This window comes from Microcebus murinus, chromosome 17 (assembly GCF_040939455.1).
Source record: "Microcebus murinus isolate Inina chromosome 17, M.murinus_Inina_mat1.0, whole genome shotgun sequence".
Taxonomy (NCBI): domain Eukaryota; kingdom Metazoa; phylum Chordata; class Mammalia; order Primates; family Cheirogaleidae; genus Microcebus; species Microcebus murinus.
Window position 1 is genome coordinate 53,902,818 of NC_134120.1, and position 23,000 is coordinate 53,925,817.

Consider the following 23,000-nt stretch of genomic DNA (forward strand, 5'->3'; position numbering starts at 1 on the left):
TGCCCGCGCATGCTCACAGACACGCATGCGCAGAGCAGTAGGAACTTGTGCCAGGCAAGCTCCTTGTAATGAGTTATGGCTGAGAGAACATAAAAAATGCTTGTGTGCCCCGCAAATATTCCACAGCAATTTATGGCCAGTCTTACCTAGATCAGAGCAGGACAAAGAGAAATTAAGGTTGCTAACATAGAATATTCAGCCTACAGGTCTGTTTATGCTGTGCAGTGTGTTGTCTGTGTAGTTACCAGTTAGCATTTATAATTTAATAAACAGGACTGTTAGATCAGTTACTCTCAGTGTTATACACAGGACCCTAAGGAGTCCTAGCCATGATGTCAAATGTTGGATTCTGACCTTTTTGTTTCCCTTGATTTTAAACTAGCGACATACTTTTAAAAACTTAGTTCAATTTTACCAGGTTGTTTGGAATATAAGGGTGTCTATTTCAGTAAATGCTGATTGATTGAGGAAAAGAGTATGCCTGAATGAAGAACAGGAAAAAAATGAATATAGTTCATTTATTTTGCATGTAATTAGTATTTTTGTTTTCTCTCATCTTCCAAAAAATTAGTCTCCAGAAAGATATCAATACTAATCTCTATTCTTTTTTATACATCTACAATGGATGATTTGTACCAAAAATTGCAAATCAATCCAGAAGTCATTATTAGATATTACAAAATGATGAACAGTATTCTAAGTCCTTGATCAGAAGTACCTATTTTCAAAGATTAACAAAAGCAACAATGAAGAAGTCATAACTTTTCTCCCTCTCTGTCTATCCTCCTTGCCTCCCCATCTTCTGTTATCCAGTGGGTTAACCCTCTAATATTGTATGCTGATAAGAAATAGAATAAATGAATAAGAAAAATAGAGTTACAGCTAAAGATTTAATCTTGAAATGAATTAGGACAAAAAATTTTAGCTCAATTTCAAATCTATATCAGTCCTCCTCTCTAAGACCTCAAAGTTAGAACAAAAATAAAAACATTTTATCACTTTTGAACTTTCAAGTTTAAAAAGTACATGAAGGATGTTCAGATGTTCCTTTCCAGGTTATGCTTCATGTCCTGTTCCGTATGAATGCAGACTTCTTATTCTCCTTGTAAAGGCCTTAGAGTTTTGTTGTAGAAACGCCTAGCATAAATTAAACTTTAAATTAAATTTCATTCCATAGGAAAGTTCTGATATAGTGATGTCACATTTCTGGCAGGTTCATCTTCAGTATGAATTATGCTTTAATATTGTAAATGCCATAGGAAGATTTTATGTTACTTTAAATTCCAGAAGAGTGGTAGGACAGTGCTAGAAACAGTGTAACTCCCATAAACAAAGAGAGCACGAATAATCCATTAAAAACATAATAGAATTGCAATTCAGATCATTAAACCAGAAACTTCTGATCAGTTTTCCATCCTTACAAATTTGCTTTTTTTAAAAATCTTTCGAGAAAAACCATTCACACAGTGATATTTTTGAAGCTAGCTTTGAGATTATGATTGTGGATAGAAAGAATTCAGGAAGTTCATTAGTGAAATTATGTTACTTGTACAGATGAAAAACACATCAGCTATAAAGTTCTGTCAAGGTACCATTGACCTGGATGCTAATAATGTGTTAATTTCCATCAGGAGACAGCAAATTGTGGCGACTGGGCAGCAGGTAGGATTTAGCTATTTTTCATTAGCACTTGGACTTTGATAAAGGGGACTAGAAAAGAGCTGCTTGACCTTTCAGTGCTTAAATTATTAAAGAGCAAATAGATTTGAGGTCTGGATGCTTGCAAATCTAATTTGTCTTGTGGAGCAAGGATGAAAAGACATTTTGGGTTTGAAATTGCTCTAGTCAACTTAGTTCTTCCTTTAATATATCTAGAGATAAATAGATGGTAGCCATTTAAAAAGCAGTATGTCTGGAGTAGAGTGTATAATATAACCAACACCAGCTGGCTATATCAGAGGCCCATCAAGTGATCATTGAATTCTCAAATTTTCACCTAGTCCTCCTAAAATTGCTCCTCCTAATTGGAAAAAATTATTTTTTAATCCATATTCACATAGATGGTATTTACATTACAATACAAACTTTTGTTTCTTGAGGTAAAATAGGGCAGTGTCTGGTACCTACTAGAAACTCAAAACAGTATTTACTGAATTAATAACCCAGTGAACACACTCACACATCACACATACTAGCAAGGTTGGGGGAAAGAAAAATGGGAAGTGAAAGATGGAGGGGATGGGTAGAGGAAACAGAGACGTGTCTTTTAATTCCCTCAGGGTTCATTATTTAATTGTTAGTTATTCAGGATAAACTTAAAATCTAACCAGCATTCTCTTATCACAAAACCTTTTTATTGGTAAATTTGTCCTCTTTTAGCTCTTGGTTATTGGGGAAATGAACACAAGATAAACTTAATGCCGTATTAAATTTTAGTCAAGCATAGCATAGTTGTGAATGTCAGCGTGTTTCCTCCCCACTCGCACATACACGTTAATATGCCCCCAAATGAAGTGGAAATAACTTCTGGGTTACAGTGTGCTTTCAGAATTGTGCTCCATGACCTTCTTCATTCTAAGTGTCACAAGACACAGAAATGACTCAAGCTCCTCCATGAGCTTATAGGACTTTTGAAAATAATTATAAAAGGACACAAATGACTATAAGTCTTCACTGAAAACAAGTTGTTGTGAGTTTGGGGCAGAGCACTAGTACATGAATACAAGAGCAGACTGTCAGCCCCTGAGAGAGCGTCACTGAGAGTCTCAGGGCTTTGCATCGTGGAGATTGCTGGGAGTGACCCAAAGTCCCTTGCATGGGGGGGGGGGGGCGCGTTTGAGTAGCCAACCGGAGTCCAGGCCAGGGGGAAGGAGCAGAGGCAAAGGTGTTTGCGGTAGGAGAATCAGGATCTTAGGACTTGGAAAGTCCAGAAGCAGCTGTGCTGCTTTATTTAGCTGAGTTAGAATCAGGAGGAAGCTCCTTGCAGATTGAGGGAGGTGGGAAGATCATGATGCTAGGAGGACCCCAGCCAGGTGCTGCAGTCACTGTGGAGCCCAGGAGAGTGTGTTCCCTGGAAGCCATTAATGACTAGGATACAGATCGCTAAGGGAAGTGAGGTCAGAGGTGACGTTGCCATCTGTGGCTCCCTGGATGAGACAGAAGAGAGACTCTTTACTCGGTACTCAAAATGAATTGATTGTGAAAAGGAGATGGAGGCTGGCTTGTGTGTTGGTTGTGTCTGCAGGAGCCAGTGACAATTCCTCTCAGGACAGACGGTTCCCATCTGTGCCTTAACTGGGACTTGTCGGCCAGGACCGCCAGCACTGCCTGGTCCCACGTGTGGAGAGCCAGCTGTGCCATCACGCCGCGGTCTGAAGGTGGCGCCTCGCCAGCGCCCAGGCAGTGGCACTTCACCTTTAGACCGCAGGCTCCACGTTAGGAAAATGAGAAAAATAAAACCTGCATGTGCTAGACACCTGGTCTGGTGCTTCCTGTGTGGAATAATTTCTGCAACTTTTTTTCTTCATATGTATCTTTGTTTTTCTTCTGTGTCTAGTATATGAGTTCCCTACAAGTTGTTTTTAAATTGAAAATTTGAAGATCATGTCATATAGCAAATGAAGTGGAAAAGCTGAATGTTTGAAGGAAGCCGATGTTAAAAGTTGTTTTATTAAATTACTTTGGAAAGCAAGTAATTATTTTTATAGTTTATCCTTTTCTGGGAGAGCTGTTCCAATATGTTGAATAAAAATACTAGATGTGTGAAATAGATGTTAGAGATCCATATAGTTCTTTCATTTCATAGGAAGAAATAAGACCCAAAGGAAATAATTTAAAACCTAATTGTGTTCGCAAAATTTGGGTCAGACTTCTTCCATAGCTATCACTTGGGTTGTGCTACAGAGCAGGGAGCTCTCAGTCTTCTGCTTTCACCTGGACCCTTTACTCTTGCTATTGTATGACCTGACATGCAGCTTAGCGTTTGCTACGTATCAGACTACTCCAAAACCTAAAGGTTTAAAACAACCTCTGCATTTTGCCGTAATTCTGTGGGCCAGCAAAGCGTGGCCTGGGCAGCTCCAGCTTGGGGTCTCTCAGGCAGCAGTCACTGAAGGCTCAGTGGCATGGCCTTCCGAGGTGGCCCAGCCACGTGGCTGCTGTGATGTGCCTGCAGGCTGGGAGCTCTGCGGGACTGTGTACACACACGGCCTCTCCAGCGGGCAGGTTCAGGGTCGTGGGACCCCTTACTTGGTGATTGACTTTTCCAGGAGAGAACCTCCCAAAAAGGTGGAAGATGCACGTACCAGGTGCCCCTTCCTCTACATTCCATTGGTTGCATTTGAATCACTAAAGATGGCCAGCCCGCCTCTCGAAGTGTCAGAGACTGGGCAGATATATATTTTTAATGAAATAATTTTATTAAATGATAAAAAGTACTTATCCCTACATGAAATCAAAGTAGTAAAATCAGCAACACACTGCAACATTTGTTTATAAATCTGTAGCGTTTTACATAGAAAAGTTTATATATTCTTGGCTGGTTCTGTGGCACAATGGAAAAGTTTATATATTCTAACTGGAATCATGAATTTCTCAAAAAGGTAAGAAAACTTATTAACAGAAGTTGCTGTTGAATGCTGTTATTCTGTGAATGTTACAGATTTGATTTTTATATTCATTATCAACTTATGCATATTGTACAGTAGATGTTCCTGGTATAGAATAGTGCTTTCAATTTGTAAATGCAAGAAAAATGTGTCCATATTTATCATAGCTCATGTGTATTAATATAATTGTACACATAAGAATTTTCATATCATACTTAGGTTTTTAAATCACCACATCTTTGTGTTTGTAGCTGTAAGAAGTTAGGAGGAAGGGGAGATAAATCAAAGTCCGCTTTACCTCTTTGTGTGTTTGTGTCCTTGCTCTGGATTCCTTCCTAAATAGTTTCTTTTGTGTTGGATCAGGGAGAATTCTACCAGATTTGGTGGAGCATTTCACATGACTAGACCCAACAGAAAGTCTCTGATATTAAGAAGTAAAAGTTGTATTTTTTTTTTAAGTTGATATCACTGGTCAAAATTCACTTCATCATAACCCTGTAAACCTGCTGGCTACCTACCTGTCTGCTGAACAATCACTGTGATATTCTAAAACAGTTGACCTTTATTCAGACAGAATTATCAACTGAAAGGTGATACACATTTCATTACTGTGATAGAGTGTGGTGCGTGGTCATTCTCACAGAGACAGGTAGCTTTTCTGAGTGCAGACTCAGAGCTCGCACATGTGGGAGTGTAAAGAGGGACCCTTTGGTGCCCCCTGGGAGGAGGGCTGGCAGCACCCTCCTCTGTGGTGTTTTTCTGGCATTTATTGATGGGTACCTGTACTGAGCAACTCTTGGATTATTCCAGTGTTGCTTCAGGGAATCAGGGTTACTTTTCTGATACAGTAAGAATAAGGTAGCTCTCCCTGCCAGACGGACTTTCAATCTTACCTGAATTCAGTTTTTAAGAGAGTTTTTCTCAGCATTAGAAACTGTTTTTTAAACAAAAAGGCATAAAGCATTTATCATTCTAGCAAATGTAAATATCTTAATTTTCTATAAGTCCATCAGTTCAGGGTTTCTCTCATTGTCCTAAGTTTGCTTCAGAATTCAGAGACATAGGAAGAGTGTGGGCAGGTGCCAGAGGCTAGCTCCTTGGGGTGACATCATCCTTGCAAACATCTTCAGAGGCACCTGCCCACCTCCCCTCTACAAGGGACTCGTGTGGCGCCTTGTTCAGGTAACCCCAAGGCCTTGGCTTTTGAAGTTCCAGTTCCTTGTCTCTGCCTTTCTTATGCCATCTCCTTCCACTGACCGAGTGTGAAGAAGGGCAAAGGAATATAAGACAATATGGGAAGATAACCTGAACTAGTATGAATCACTACACAGTGTGTTTTGTGAATTGTTAAAACTTCAGATGCATTCATACAGATGTCATTGAAGAATATAACACATTGCTTTTAAAGATAAATGTACAGTTAATATAATTTCATTTAATTTTGTTTATCAGGTAGACTGAGTTAATTGTAAAATCATCTCAGTTATATGTGAGAAAAATATTTTAGTGTCCTCACATAATCAGAGGTTATCATATAAAAATTTTTTTGATTAGGGTGAATTTTGTTTTTCTCCATAAATTGTTTTATTTTGTGTAGGCGAGTTCTGAGAAAGAACTTAAGCATCTTCTTCCTCTTTCATTAAGCAAGCGTCAAGTGAGGGTTTGTTATATACCAAGTACCTATTGTTGACTGTATCCAGCGTGTTCTTTATTTTTAATATCCTGTGGGGCCATACTAATGCCAGAGGGGATCAGCTCAGTTATCATAAACTATCATTGATGATACTCTTTTTTGTTTCTAGTGTCTATCAGATAGTTGTTGAGGAAGAACGTCCTCGAAGAACTAAAAAGACAACAGAAGTCTTAAAGTGCTACCCAGTACCAATTCACTTCCAGAATGTATCAATCCTGAACTCTCAGTACTACTTTGCTGCGGAATTTCCAGCAGACAGCCTCCAAGCTGCAAAGCCTTTTACTATTGGTGATAATAAGACATACAGTGGATACTGGAACACTCCCCTTCTGCCCCATAAAAGCTACAGAATTTATTTCCAAGCTGCTAGTAGAGCCAATGGGGTAAGTTTTTTAGATGACTATTTACTTAGGCTATTCTTGGGTTGTTAATGTGAACATAGATTAATCAAATAGTAGTAAAAAATGAAGTCATGCTTTTGTGTATTTTTACTTGCAAACAAATGTGGGTTTTTCTTTCTAAAATTATTTTCATCCAGAGAATATCCATCTTTTTTTTGTTATTAGGAGAATATATGATCATCATGAGAGGTTTTATTTTCACTTCTTTCTTGTTGCCAAAAGTTGGCTAGTAATTCTTAGCTTACTATTTTACAGGAAAATAGTATAGCCACAACACATACATTCAGCGCATTTACAATTTCGTGAGATTCACAGCATCTGTCTTTTCAGCACATGCTGTCCCATTTCCTTAGTTCCATGACAGTTTATGGTTCCTATAGCTGTGACTAAATTAGATATCTTTTTTCCTAAGTGAAAACAGCTTTAGAAAGATGAGATGGAAACAAAATGAAAACTGTCATTGAATCAGTTCTGAATTTCTTTCCCTTTCCTATTCAGACCAATCCAGAACTCTGATGAGGTTTTAAAGTCTCCTTAGACAGAAGGAAATGTTTTCCAGATACCATGGTGGTTTCCCTCCTCCATAGATAGCTTAAGTTTAGGTATCATGACAGACTTAACTTTTGCCAGTGAAGGGGGGCAGATCTCAGATGCAGAGTTCTTCTTCTCCAACACTGTTTGCACAGGGGCAAGCAAGCACAGGGCTGGAGAAGGAGGTCTGGGGCCACCAGGCTGAGACATTTTGTGGGTAACTCCCGGCTCATTATCTGGTCCAGAAGTGCCCAGCACCACGAGCACTGGACCCAGAAAATGTATCTGAGTATCCCAAATGTATCCCAGGCCACACTTGGGACAGTGACTCTTTCCTAATCAGTGTTATTTAAATAGGACTATAGATATTTCTATTTGTTTTAAATAAAACATGAATAATGATTTTTTTTCCCTCTTTTTGTTTGACACAGGAAACCAAAATAGACTGTGTCCGAGTGGCCACAAAAGGTAGGTTGACATTGTGGGATGCTCTCCTAGATTATGTCCCTTGAAATTTATTTTACACTGTGTTTCAAAACTTCTTGAAATGCAACCTTATTGAAATAAGTATGTATGTGTATATTTATATATATAAATATAATATTTAATATAGGAATGTATGCATGTATATATTAGGATCATAGGGCAGTTAGCATTGACCAACTGTATTTCATGTATATACTTTTAAAAGTAAGAAGCCATACTGTTGTGTTCCAAACAGTTTTTAATGGTTATCTTTTTCAAAATTATTTTGAAATAAAACTAATTTTTATATGATCTCGGTACTCATTTCATTTTTACAATTATAGTACCATACCTGGTAGTCCTATATCAGGTGAATCTTCATAAACGAATGAGTAAAATATTATCTGCTGTTTCTAAGTGGCAATCCTAGTTATAATAGCAGTATAAAGTGGAGTCTACGTGGGCTTTTTTCACTGTTGATGCATGGCTCTATAAACCCAGTAACCAGGTGATGTTATGCAGAACTTCTATTTCCTAGGCCTGGTTAAAATCCTGAGAAAATGTGATTAAGGATGAGCTGTAGAAGTGGGTAGAGTGAGTCACCATAAGCTTCCCGCATAGCACCTCCTGAAGAAGAAAGTGCAGATGTGTGTTTGTGAGCATGAGCTTAAACAATCTTGTCAACCTTACAGTGTTGTTTTAACCGTCACATGTGGAAGGAAGTGTATGAGGAAATGCTTTGAGATATTTAAAATGCTGTATTAAAATGAGGCATTATAAATTAACACTTATAATTAAATACCCTCTTTCAGACCATTAGCATAACCATGAGTACAATGGGAAGTTCTGCGTGATTTAATCTTTAAATGATGGCGAAAGGCATCATTGGGTGCATGGCATGAGATTTCATCAGGTCATACGTGATGAGTTCTGTTGCATAAAAATATCTTGTCCTTGCTGTTGTTTAAGTTTCAGGTGACATACTATACTTTGAATATAACATGAATGTATATGTGCATTTTCAGAGTTCCCCTTGAATTCTTCATGAAGATATATGACTTTTTTATTTAGTCTTAGTACAACAAAAGTCCCTTGGTTGCATGTTTTGTGCCAGGCATTGTGTGAGGTACTCCCCTCATTCGTATTTTGTTTGTCCTCATGGGCTCATAGTTCTATTTCCAAGAATCTGCTTATATTGATTTTAAAACACTCAACTCTTCATGTCATATTGTACCTGATTAAGTTCCTTTATTTATAGGAATAAATTAATAGTAAATGAAATTATAGCAGTTTACATATTTCCTAAACTGCCATATGCTATCAGCTATTAATTATCACAGTATTACGAAGCCCTTGAACTAGGTGTTTATTTCATGCTTTTAGATTTCCATGTTATGGTCCGTGTTCAAGAACAAGAATTTCAAAATATTGTTTTATTACATTCCACTTACCCTTAAAGTGTGAAAAAAGTAAATCTAGTTTCAGGGTGTCTAATTTATAATGCCTTATGTTTAACATGACAGCTGGACGTTTTGAAATCACTTTCATACATGTGCTCTTATTTATTTCTTCACCACTACTGTGAAAAGGGAAACAGGTACTACTGCTACTCTTATTTTTATGGTGAAGAAAATGCATATTTTTAGAGATGGAATTGCCTTACCAAGGTCACTCAGCTAATAATCTGTGGGTCAAGGGTTGACCCACACATTTGGAATTCTGCATCCAGTGTTTCTTTCACTGTATTTCATGGCTTTTCACCCAACAGAAACTCTGGCCAACTATAGTATTGTGTAGTATAAGTGTCTGACCTCACCTGTTAAAATTGAGTCATTGCCCAGTTTGCTGTGAAATAGTGAAATATCTGTCATCATGCTCATTTACATTGTTAAATAATTATATAAATAACACACTAGTAAATGTGGAAACCTGACAAGTTTGCTGTTTTCACAATAGATTGAATTAGATAGTGATTTGGATCATTTTCTTCCATCAGCTAAATTTCATCAATATTGTAATTTGTTTTTCAATTCACTAAAGGATGATTAGGCAATCAGGTGACCTGATTGACTAAATATCCCCCACTCGTATTTTCTGAGTCATTTGAAGACGTTTACACAGCATCAAACTCTATCCAAATAACCTCTTTGGGAGAAAGAGGGAAACAAATTTTAATATTCACTGCATAACGTTGTTATTTCTGTTTTATAAAATGATAGCACAAGAGAAAACCTTGGGAGATATTCTCCCCCTCGCCCCCTCCCGGCAAAACTATGCTGTTTCATGCTATCTTATTAAGTTCTACATGGATAGATTCAACAACCCTCCTTTACAGCACAGTGTAATGTTTCACCACCTTTATAATCAGAAAATTTTTCCTTATTCATACTTAAAATTCTTTCTGCGTCACAAGCAGCCATTCCATCTTGACTACTTAATCAAAACAGAGAAACAGGAAGAGCTAGTGATTTCATTGGTACCATACAGTAAAGATGTTTAAAATTTAAGAGTTCAAACATCCTGTGTGTGTTTTGCCACTTACTACTCACAGAGTAGTGGCTCAATTTAATTTTCAGATGCTAAACTGCATTCCTAAGCAACATTTTTAATCTATAAAGGTTTCAGTGTTCGCCTAAAACAACTGTTGACAAGTATCTTTATGGAGAAAGTATGGAGGTGGATTTGTTTTCACAAAGAGCTAGTTTGCAATTTCAGGAAAGGGTATGTCTCTTAAAAATACGTTTCATACTATTTATAAATTTATTATTGTGATTATTTTAATCATTCCAAAGGTATATTTTGACACTCATCATCTTAAATATAAAGTCTATAAATATTAGACAGGGAAAACCCTAAGATGTGTTATTACATATCTGCATATGTGTGGGGGATTGCCTATATTTCTATGTATCCTCCTTTAAGTTATGCATCTAGATTCCCCTATAACTATATGTGACCATAGTTTGATTGTTGGCTGTAGACAAACTCATCACAGAATATTCTCTCTTGAGTTAATAGAGAAAGGGACCACACAATAGGGCATATATGATATTTGTATGTTACCCTCCCAATTCAAAGGATTATTTTTAATCTGTATGGTGGAGTGAATAGAATAGCTTTTAACTATTCTTAGACTCTCCAAAATTTTATTTTGTTTTTTAATCACATTCACATTTTTATAGTTGGATTATTTTCATGACCATTTGGTCCAACTGTGTCTTAGTAATTAGTATATGTATTTTCTTTAATTTACATATTTATTATGGCTATCTTATGGTAATTAGTAGGGTAGAAACTCTTTATGCTACTTTTGGAAGGCTTTGTTAATGATCAATTCTAAACTGACAGTGCACACTAAAAAAAATCAACATCTGTCTTACTAATAAATTAGATTTCTTATATTAAATTAGGTATATTCATTTTAGTTGATTAACAATAAGTATAAACTACATACATTAATCTTCCATAAAATAAATATGATGCCACTTATGTTTGTCCTTTATAGTATAGCCATTTGGAAGCTTTTCCTATTATCCATTTTTTTTTTAATTATTTGAGTGCCTACTCTATGTTAGGCATAGAGTAATCTGTAAGACTTCCAAGTACAGATACATAAATATATCAACTTTAAATTTTAAAGATTTTAAGTTAATAAAAATTTGGGGGCTCTTGTTTTGTTTTGGTGTATAGAGGGTAACCATAGATATTAATTTGTTCATCTCCTTGTGTGAGTTAGCTATCAGAAGTATAGCTAGAAATGAAAACAAAACTGGCATGAAAACACATACTACATTCTTTCTAAAAGTATTAGAAAAGTCAGATTATAAACTTTAAGCAAAAATAAGACAAACCATTATTCCAACATTATATTTTAAAGTGAATTTTCTATGAAAAATATCTTCACTGTTTGTAAGTTTAGTATTTTTATTTAACTTAAATTTGTACTGGAATGTGAATATGCTCTGCTGGAAGGTCTTGAAGGAACTTTGAAGGATTTTCATTGTTCTGATACAATTTCTCACTATATTCACAAATTTGAACATTTCTTTTTTTAATCACTAGGCTCTTTGAGAAGTTTCTCCAGATTGTTTTTCTATTCACTGTTTTGTTCCAAGAAATACCATCCTTTCTAGGCTATAATGCTACAGAATGAAAGGGCGGTGATAAAACAACTGAAAAGAATGTCTGTTGAGAAGTAGAGTGAATTAAGATTGCTTTTAATTACTCATATTCAATACTTGAGAAAACATGTTATATAGCAAGACAATTATATGTGCTAATCTGCCATTATTTAGGCTATTGATTTAGAAATAGGAACATATATATCATTCATCATTTTATAGGGAAAGTATTTTTTCTTATTTTGTCTTTATAATGTACATGAGTACATTAAATTCCCCTGAGAAATTCCTAAAGAATTCCTAAAGAAAAGAAACCTGAAAAACTATATGCTTCTCATATTTATTTGACTCAAAGTCAGTTTTCAAGGAATGCTAGAGTCATGCAAAACACAATTTGGTAAAGGCTGGTTCAGCAAGTTCAGAAGATCCCATTACACGTAAGTGAAATACGTGAGCCACTTGATGCATTATTTATTTACTCTTGCAGGCATACCTCCATACTTAAAAGGAGCCTAAATTTATCAGCACTGGATATCTTCATCAAAATATAGGGTTAGAATTTATTTTCATCAATTGGAATTGACTTTGTTTTACCAAATTTAATGATATCTCTTTTATAATGCATTCTTGTTGATATTTTAAGGTAAAGGTCAACAAACTTTTTATGTTAATGGACAGATAATATTCTAGTCTTCGTGGGCCATATGATGTCTGTTACAGATACTCAGCTTTGCCATTGCTGGTCAAGGGTAGCCATAGGCAATATGTAAACAATTGAGCATGGCCATGTTTCAATAAAACTTCATTTGCAAAAGCAGGTAATGGGCCTACTATCCCATTTTTGGGTAATTTGTAACATAATCAGGTTTTTTTCCTTGTAACTAAACATAATATCACAAGTTAAACACTTTACAAAGAAGAACATAGAGATCATATAAAAATCCTTCCTGATATTTATAATGTATTTTTACATGGTAGAAATTATTGTGGTTTGAATTTCTTTGTATTTGTGAATACATGGCTGCCCAACATAGCTATTTTCAAATAACATTTTGTTCACTTTGTTTAGCTTTTTGGATGTCAGATAGGTGCTCTGTTTTTCTATAAAACAATATCATTTTTCTCAAAAGTAAAGAATGTCATATTTTCCTTTAGGTAATGCAGAACTGCACAGGAGTATTGGTTGAACAACAGTAGTCTATGACCAAGCAAAAATGTTAGGTATATAAACCTTGGGAATTGGTACCAACTTTGTAACAAGTCTTAGAAATAACATTTTACTGTGTACAACTTCCTGTATCAGTATACAAAATTGCATAATATGTCATAATAAGGAATTATCTTTGTAATGCATTGGGAGATCTCCATTCTCTGATCAAACTATTAGTTTTTTAATCTCACTTAGCAAAACTAGAATATTTTCATTAATAAAGTATGAGAGACTGTTACACCATCTTTAATTCAGTTGCTGCAGTTGTCTAGTTGTAAGCAGCACTGTTTGAATGTTACAAACGGATATTTCAAAATATTATGCAGCAGCAGTTTTGGATTTAATTGTCTGCAGATGGTAGATGATCTATTTTCCTTAGTCGCTGCCACATTTCTAATAGTACCCAGGCTGTTCCATGTAAATTAGTAATCTTTCATGTAAGCCTGTCCTTAATTTTCCAATATTTTTTTCTTTGCATCATTTTCCAGCTGTATCATGTTAGAACTGATGTTTTAATTTTCTATTTTTTTTTAAATATCTGTGTGTCATTAATGTTAACCACTTAAACACAACCTCTGAGCTGGGCAGGCGAACCAAGAAGGCAGCCTGGTCCACTTCAAGAATCGTAATCATTTCTTTGGTTACATGTTAATCATGACAACTATAGCAAAGGCAATTAGTAGTTTCTATTTTTTTTTAACTAATACTTTGAGATGCATTTTTATTCCCATAATGTGAAAAAATAAGATTCCTAAATGGAAATCTACATGAAATTTAGTTATCAGAGAAATTTTTCTACATAAAAATGTTTTTAGTAAAAGAGAGTAATATTCTTTACAAAGGTGATTTTAGCAAGAAGATATTGTGAGTTAAGCAATAGACTTTTAAATAACCTAATAAGTTTTAAAAACCCATATCATCAGAATTAACAACGAATCTGTGTATATCACACTCAATTGCAATTGGAAACACTATTCACTCTTCAGCTTTATTTAGACTAATGTTTTTGGTTTACCTTTACTTTTTTGTTCTTCAGTTGATCTATCCAAGATTTAAGCCAAAGCTTACAACTGTGTTGTAGTTAGAATTCCAGCTACCTAACTAGAGCTTGTTTAAGAGAAAATAATTTAGAAAATTCAACACCTTGCTATGTCTTTTTTTTCTTTTTTTCCTTTTCTTTTTGTTGTTGTTGGAACAAAGTTGAGACGATTTGATATACTGATGGGGATTCTTCTTGCTAGCCTAGCTTCAGTCTGGCTTTTTTTTCCCTCATGCATGCTGACCTGGAAATCCTCCTTTGCCTTAGCTGCGATAATCGTGACTCAGCTTACAACACCTTACATTCGCATCGCCCCCGCTGCAGGCGACGGCCAACTAACAGGTCAGATGTTCAAGTATAGATGAGTCATCTTGCCCATTTCCTGCTCATTTTTCTCAGCTTTGTTTCCCCTCTACATCTCCTCCTTTGCTTAAGGCCTGTTTATGATGTTTCAGACCCTCGGTACAGACCTTTGCTCGCATTAAATTAAGTGATATGCTTGGCCTCTTCTGTGTGCACATTTATATCCATGCATTAAGTACAACTCCACTGCATGTTTTCATTGTGTGTTTGGTCTGTTGGTATGTTTCTTTCTAGCCTAATGTTATAGAGAAATGAACTTTGCTGAACTTGAAATAGCAATAACATCAAACAGGATTTTAAACAAAACACACAAAGGTGGATTCCCAGTTTTCCAAATTAATCTGAAAAGGTGTTGAGACTTGAGGGTGAGTGAGGTTTATTTTTCACCTTGCAGGGTCTAGTTTGCACATACATTTAGCAATACACAATCTTGTCTGCCAGTATAATTAAATGAAGCCACCCAAAGCAGTTTAGGGTGACACTGTTCTAATAGCTTTTCATGTACATGGAATTGTGGAGCTGCTTGCATTCTTTATAGATACTTGTTTCAAAGCAAAGCATTTATATAAAATATGCAGTGGCATATCTACAAGTCAAATGCATTGAATAATTTTAAGAAAGTTGAGAAAAATTGAGTGGCTTAGAGTCATGGAGTTGAACCATGTGTTTCTTTATTCCAAGAGAAATTAGCTTTTTCTCTCTTATTGCCTCTAAAGGTATACGGACAGCTCTATAAATTCATATAGGAAAAGAGACCAGTAAGTTACTCCAGATGGAAGGTGAGTAGTTAGTGAACTCCAGAAGACAAACTTTTTGTCCTGTAACAAAAGCAATTCATTGTCAGTATTTCTAGCATAATTATTATACATGGGCAGGACTCAAAATTCTGGTTTCAAAAGGACCTGCATGTAGTTTAGGTATGATTAAAGTCAAGTAAGAAACACACAACTGTTTTTCATATAATTTTTACTCCGGCAATTGTTTTTTGTGTGTAAAACTAGGGATGGTTCCCTAACATTTAAGAAAATGGTAAAGCTTAACTCATGGTAAGAAATCATAAATGTTTAAGTTGTTCTGTGAGCTTATTGTTTTGGAAAATAAAGCAGTTAAGACTCAGGATAATTATATACTGAGTTTATAAAATAAGGAAATTTGGAATAATTCTATTTTTCTCTCCATGGTAATTCTATACATAATTTCAATTATCTATTTCAGGACGTAAAGGCTATAAATTTACTGACACTTCTGTTTCCCTTGCTGTCAAATTTCTTTAAAGCATATTTCTTTTACTGCTTGAAGTTCTACTTTGTTACTCTTCCTTATCCTGAATTTGTGAAGTTTCCAGTGAAAGTATAGAACTGGCCCATGGCACTCTGTATAGGGTTGGGGATCTGTCTTGAAGGTTGTAGGGTTCATCCAGCAAGTCTGATCACCCATTATGTCTGACCTGGCACCAGACTTGTCCCCAAATCATTAAAAATAGGTTGGCCCCCCATCATTAAATGAATACTTATGGGAATTACAGTGAAACAGTCCCTTTCTCAGGCTATACCTATAATCCACTAATTCAAGTGAAGCATCTTGTTTACTCAGAATGAAGCAAGCAGAGCTTCTGAATGCAGCTTTCTCTGTAAAGTTTGCATGATCAAGAAGGTACCTCATAAAGCAGCCTCCTCTGTGAGGCTTTCAGACCTGGTGCGTGTGGCTGCTTCAGAGCTGGGCTGTGAAGGACACCCCCAGCGGCAGCGTACGGCTGCCTTTCCTCTGAAAGGCTGCGGGTGATCTACCTCATGTACTTTGGTTTATTAGAGATTAAAATGATGGAGTATTAGAATAAGCATCAAAAACCAGTAAAAAAAAAAAATAAAACCTACTCTTGTTCTTTCTTCTGTATTTACCACTGGTTTTAATGATGGTTAATCTTACCCAGATAAATTCACACTCAAGTAATATTTCTTTTGCATTTTCCATTTTCATCAGCCATCAATTATGATAGTAGTAACACTGTCTGTTTTAAGAGATTTATTCATGAGTAAGACTGCAAGCCTGAGACTTAATTCATTCAATCATTTATTTGACATTTATTGAACACCTTCTGTGTGCCAGATATGGATCTGCCAACTCTTATAAAGAGTTTGACTTTGTATGGTTGCCCAGACGTCTTGGCATCAGGTGTATTTGTATTAGTAACCTCAGAACCTACATACACACCTACTCATATGATTGAAAAATTATTATTATACTTGCCATTTAGCAAAGCTAAGAAAAGACAGCAGTTTTATAACTGATAGGAACAAAAGGACATGTATTTCAAAACCTTTCTTGTCATTTTGGACAGCTTAGGCAATGGTCAGAGGGACAGCTCCAAACATTTTACATCTGTGACCCATTGAACAGTTGTAGTTTTGTTTAATAGATCAATCCTGTCGCTTCCAGAAGCCAACAGGAAATACAGAAGGGATATATTCTGAAGTACCTTCAGCCCTTTGTTTGTTCGTTTTGTTTTAACTATGCTGACATCTTGCCCTGCAACTCCTATTTGATGCTATACTTGCATGAGGAAACCTGTGTAAGATTGTGACTTCTTTGCATCATTGTCCCTTTTGTCCCAGAATGTAGTACAAGCTGCATAGGTTTCCCCTTGATATAGGTGGGACTTCCCTCACTTGTCTAACACCAAAGAAAACAACACCCTGGTGCTCTGACCCCAGCACCCAGGACTATGCCAGGCATGATAAAAAGTGCTCATAAATATTTCTTGACTGAATTAGTTGAAGGAATGGCGCAGGTGTCAGGAGGGTTCCAAAGAAGGAGCTCTGACTGTAGAATGCTAGTGTGTTTCACAAGCAGTCCTGTTATTACACTTGAGCACATTTCTTAGCTATTTTGACCTCAGTCAACAGTAAGAAATACATCATCACCCAGTACTGTATACAAACATACACATACCCATAAGTTTAACTGGAACAAAAGCTTTAGAAACCATACTGCCAACGCACCCTCTTTTTTTTCTAGCCTTCTGATTTCAAGATTGTTCTTTTTCAAGCACCAAATGAGGCAAGAAAAGCTTCATCTTTTTCTGCTGTGCCTCTTTTAATAAAAGGATTTGTTCTGTAAATTTCAGATTTAGTCAAAGGCTGCAGTCAAGGATCTAGAAGGCCACATGTGGCCCCAAGGCCACAGGTTCTCCCCACTTTGCTAAAAACGAACTCAATTTAGGAGATAGCAAGAGGAAGCAGAATGTCTGATTGGAATGAAGGTTCTGTCTGTCTCAGAACTCCTACCCTAAAGAGTTCACACAGAGAAAGTTCTAGAAAATGGAAATGCTCCTGGTCTTTACTTTCTTCCTTTTATCTTGTGATTCATTGTTCATAATACAGAGCTGCTTTGGGAAGAAAATAGACAGTTATACATACTAGAAATTTCTCTTTAAGAATTTTTTGTTTTATAAATATGTCTAGGCTATTTATTTTATGTTAAGGTATTTCTGTTTATGATTTAATAACCCAGCCAACTCTGAGATGCTGTGGAGAATGGTGTATATATATATATATATATATATATATATATATATATATATATATATATATATATATTATTTCAGGAGCCTTTTCTTTTGCAAATAAAACAAACCAATGGTTTTTCAATTCACTAGCAAAAGCATAAAAAGCTTTGTCTGTCTGTCTTGTTCCCAGTGTAGCCCATGCGGCAAGTGTTTCAAATTATTTGTCAAATGACTGAATGAATAACAGTTGATAATCTTTCTTGCTAAATTTATCCCTAGGTATTTCATAGCTTTTTATCACTTTTGTGAGTAAGTTTCGAACAGATTTTGATTGAGGGCAGGAATCTTTTAAAATTGGTTTATTTTGCCATCTTTTGACTGATTTTATGATACTTAGTTGCATAACGTCTCTTCATTATGGTGTATTTTTTTAAATTCAGTAGCCCCTTCCATTGCAAATAAAGCAAACCAATGGCTTTTCAACCATTTACAAAAGCATAATTGTAATCAGCTGTTTCTTTTAGCAAGAGACATAAGGTTTAATTAAAATGTTTTTAGAGAATGGCCCACCCACTTATACCAACATCATCTGTTTTACTCCCACTCCTCACACTGTGTCTGTTCTCTTCTCTGCCTCCCACCTGTCAGATCCAATATTCTTAGTGTGCAAAAAAAAAAAACATGGCAGGGCTAAGATGTAGGTAGATAATGTTTGTCCTTCTGTGGACCCAAGTTTCTGTTTGTAAGATGAAGACATAACTGAAATCAGACCTTAGCCACATTGAGTAGCTGGGAGGATTGGATGTGGCTTGAAGATTGTGGGATTGTTCACTGAACTTTAACTCAGTAGCAGGAACAGCAGATGCAAAGGTCCTGTGGTAGAAGGAAGCCTGGCCAAATATGAAGAATTGCAAAGCAGTCATCATGGCTAGAGAGCAAGAAGGATGTGTGAGTCAGCAGTAAGGTTGTACAGGCAGGCAGAGGCTGACTTTGACCTTGCAAGTTACATTAAGGACTTTGATCTTGATCCCAGGAGCAATAGAAAGCAGTTGAAGTGTTTTCAGGAGGGGCAGACAGGATCAGGTTTGCACTGTACTCCAACCTCCTTGGAGTCATTGGAGGAGAGATGAAAAAGGCCACAAGACTGAAAGTAAAACTCTAAGGAATGGAAGACCATCCAACAAACTAGAAAAAAGGAGAGTAAGTAGATGTGATTAGAAGAGCTAAATGCCAGCAAATTAATACAGTAAGTGCTGGCCATGGGTAATCTATCAGCTGCAGTCGGCGTGGAAGAGCACATGATAGGTGATATAAGGGACATTGTCAAACACATCAAAGGAACTAGTAATATTTGAATCCCTCCTAGCTAGAATGGCTTAATTCAGCCACTGCCTGAGATACCCACTTCATTTCTTTTGAGAGATATTTACTAGGGTACATGTATGAATCAAAACTATAAAGGATAATAGAACTCAGCAATATTGTCTGAATAGATGGGTACGAGATAAAATCACACCAGCGTTATAGCTGCAGCAGTTATATTTTGCCCTTTCGAGAGTTCAGTCATTAGACTCATGAAGGGCTGTATCATAGACTGTTAATTGCATTTACTATAAAATATATATACAAATACATAGAAATATTTTTATCTACTATTATAGGGACCATATTTTATGTATCTTGAAACTTTCCACAACCTGCGAGGCACAGGAAAGGCACTCAGAGACAAGCTATTATTTTTTGATGGAATGAAGTCATTTGTAAAGGATAAAATTCCATTCAAGGCATGAATTAATTTCCATACCACCTTTTTAATTTTTAAATAATGTCCCTGATGCAGAGGAGCTTCCAGTTGTGACTGCAGTCAGGATTTCAGAAGGTACAACAGGACCGAAAGTTACATAGCCTCCCTGCAGACCGTGTCTGAAGTGCACACGGTTGATCTCTAACAGAAACTGAACTTGCAGCTTTCAGTCCCTGCCATGAGCTTAGGAAGCTGTCCTGTGAGCACCGCCCGCTGCTTTCCGAAGGAAGCATTCATTCATGCATCCTTCTCATCTCTGAACAGCCCCCTGCCACCTGCCTAAGAGCTTGCTGTGTACTTACATCTACTCCACCTTAAGAGATGAGAAACATTCACAGAAGTGCAACGTGCTCTTTGCTCTCCAGGAACTTATGTTTACAGCCTTTGTTAAGACTAACATAAACAGTTCAGTAAATATCCCACTTCATGAATTTACCAATACCTTGAATTATTGTTCAAGGTATTGTACCCATAATGAGATACGGGTAATGAAATGAGTTAACACATATTTAATTGTCCTCTAAAACATAATATCTGTATGGCACTGGAGTCATTTTCGGTGTTAGAAGTTTCAATTTAACTGTATGAGAGAATTTAGGGTAAAAATAAAGGGAAGAAAATTTCTCCTTTAGGCTTCTCTATAAATAAAAATGGTCAAACTCTTCATTGAAACCAATAATCAGCTGATTTGAACAGCGGCCGAATTGATGGACATAGTGGCTGAATTAGAGCTAGTATTTTCCACCTCACGAGGTGTCTTGTTTTTTGTCAAATGCAGTCTCATGTCAGTATGGCTGACGAACGATTGCTGTACGCTGTCTTGGGCATCCAGGTCAGATGGCAGAGGGGACATCAGCGCTGTGTGTATTGGCCATGGAGGCTAGTGGAGAATGTTAGTGTGAGGAGAATTTGGTTGCCTTTTCAGCATCTCTTACAAGGGCAGCTTGAGGATGCTGAAATTTCTTTTTCAGCTGAAAAGAATGTAAAATGAGGGGAAAATTTTATTCTTTCGGCAATGCCAGCTGACTGCATTTTAATGGGCTGTAGTGTCACTGTTGATTTATTGCCCTTTTTTGTTCTTTTATGTGTTATATTTGTCATTTTGCTATGGCAGTTTCATCTATAAAACGGTATAGTTATAAGAAATTGGTGCGAGGATACAGGCATACTATGGGGGCTTCTGTTCCTTTGTTCCTGTCATTTTGGAATGAAATACCAAGTCAAATATAAAGTGTTTGATTTCAGAAATAATATATTTTAAAAGCTGTATCTTATACTAAAATAGTATTGTTTTCCATTTTTATTACATAAACTTAAGAATTTCTGTGTAAAAGATTTTCAATGTCTAAAAACAATTTTTCAATATCATTTTATGTTTTTCCTTTCTGTCAGCAGTGTGATAAAGGAAAACAAAACAATGTATTTAACCATATTTTATTTGCTTATGGCATAGAGCTTTCTGGCTTGAGTATGTTGATATTTTATATTGTAGGAAACCTTTAATTTTTAGATTAATCTAGTACATTACACATGTCCAAAAAGAATGCTGAAATAAAGTTTTGAGCTCGAAATAAGCAAAGATTTTGGTAAAAGGTACCAAATACTATGAAAAAGTACCTGCAGTTTAAAAAATAGTTTTAAGATTTTTGTATGAAAGATTTTATATTGATAGTCCAATTATTCTTGCCTTTTCTATAAGGAAATATTTCAGTTTTATAGTAAAATTAAATCAGTTCATCCTTGATATTAATAAAAATGGAAACTGCCTGGATATTTTGAAAATATTTATCAAAGCTGAGCGACAGTGTCTGTTTCACTTGTTCTTCCTCTTTCCTCCGGTGGCTAGAGTGGAACTAGACACACACAGGCTGTTCACCAACTGCTGTCCATAGATACCAGTTGTGACGTTTTGACTTTCGTCCTTTGATTTGCTTTAGAAAATTACTACCACAATTGAAGGCATCAAAATTAATTCTAACAGTTTTATATCTAAGAATCCCAGCGATTTCCCTCAGAATTCGTAGGCAGAGGGCTGTGTTGTGTGCTATGTAATTAACTTTTTGGTAGACTTTAGATTTAGTCTCTCTTGTAAATAAATATTTTTGGATTACTGTAAAATACTTTGTATTTGTGAGAGTTCCCTGAAAATATTTGTGGGTGTGATCTGATATATTTAATCAGAATAGAAAGGAGATCAGAATTTCCTTCTTTATTTTAAGACAACAAGATGTAGAGGAGGCAGTGGATTGAGAAAGTATCAAGGGTAGATTTAGTCTAAACAACACTCCTCTTTAAAGAAAGAATTTATTTTAAATGCTTTACTGACCTTGGTGAACAAAAGGAGAAAAATAACAGTCTTATAGCAGAAGTACTCCATTTGCCTTTTCAACAATATTAGCATCGAAACTTGTTCAGCGACATCTCCAATGGGCTGTGAGGCCCAAAGTCTTTTAAAAATTGACTTCTAAAATTCTAGTATGTTAAAAATATCGCCTCCCTCCCCGGTCTGTGGCACACACATATTACTTTTCTGTAGGATTGTCATTGTTGGTTTTAGTATGAGAGATTTTTGTGTTTGGCTTTAATGTCTGATTCTTTCTCAAGTTGTGGCTCTTCTCACTTAGCTACCGAGTATTCTTCATCAGATAACTTTTCTCTGTTGGGGAGGTTGCCCTGAGGGGAAGGGGAGGAGAGAGGTTGCTCTGCAGTGCTGAACTGTAGCCCTGGTCAGGCGCGGTCCTGTCTCACATGCTGGTCAGCTGCAAAGCCAGGGTTCGTGAAGCCTGGAGACCAGACATAGTGCATCTTCTGGGAGCATCACTTTTCTAAATCATAAATAATGCAACACGTAATTTCTATTAAAAATTGATGTATTCGGAGATAAAATGCAACATTTGCATGCCTTATTTAAAGAGATCAAAAGACCAACAAAAGCAAATTTCCTGTTGGCACTTGTTCTGTCTCCTGCTCATACTGGGTAAAGATGATGGAGAAGTGTAAGAATCACAGAACAGGTGAGAGTCCTCGGGGGTAGAATCGGAATCATTTTCAGACCCACGTGGCACACTTCCTAGGGCATGTCAGATAGGAATGTGAACCTAACAGTTGTCTGCCCCTGATCTTAATAGCATAGTTCACACACGAGCTCTGGACACAGGGCACATTAGTTAGAAAGCATGTACCTTAGAAAAGAAGGTAGCAGGTTCAAGTCCAGGCCTCTTGGGCACATCTCGCATACTTTCAAAATATCAGTTTCCATTT

General features: G+C 36.3%; 1 protein-coding gene across 6 annotated transcripts in view; it reads left to right on the forward strand.

The window, feature by feature from the left end:
* PTPRM (protein tyrosine phosphatase receptor type M) overlaps nucleotides 1–23,000 on the forward strand; it is a 790,604-nt gene that overhangs the window by 505,288 nt on the left and 262,316 nt on the right. For 4 of the 6 annotated variants that reach the window (XM_012745922.2, XM_012745925.2, XM_012745923.2 and 1 more), the window contains exons 12-14: nucleotides 6,410–6,683; nucleotides 7,664–7,700; nucleotides 14,335–14,409. In XM_012745922.2, coding sequence (XP_012601376.1) covers nucleotides 6,410–6,683; nucleotides 7,664–7,700; nucleotides 14,335–14,409 — 386 coding nt within the window. The remainder of the gene's footprint in view (nucleotides 1–6,409; nucleotides 6,684–7,663; nucleotides 7,701–14,334; nucleotides 14,410–23,000) is intronic. The other 2 variants (XM_012745929.2, XM_075993672.1) reach the window with 1 other exon arrangement.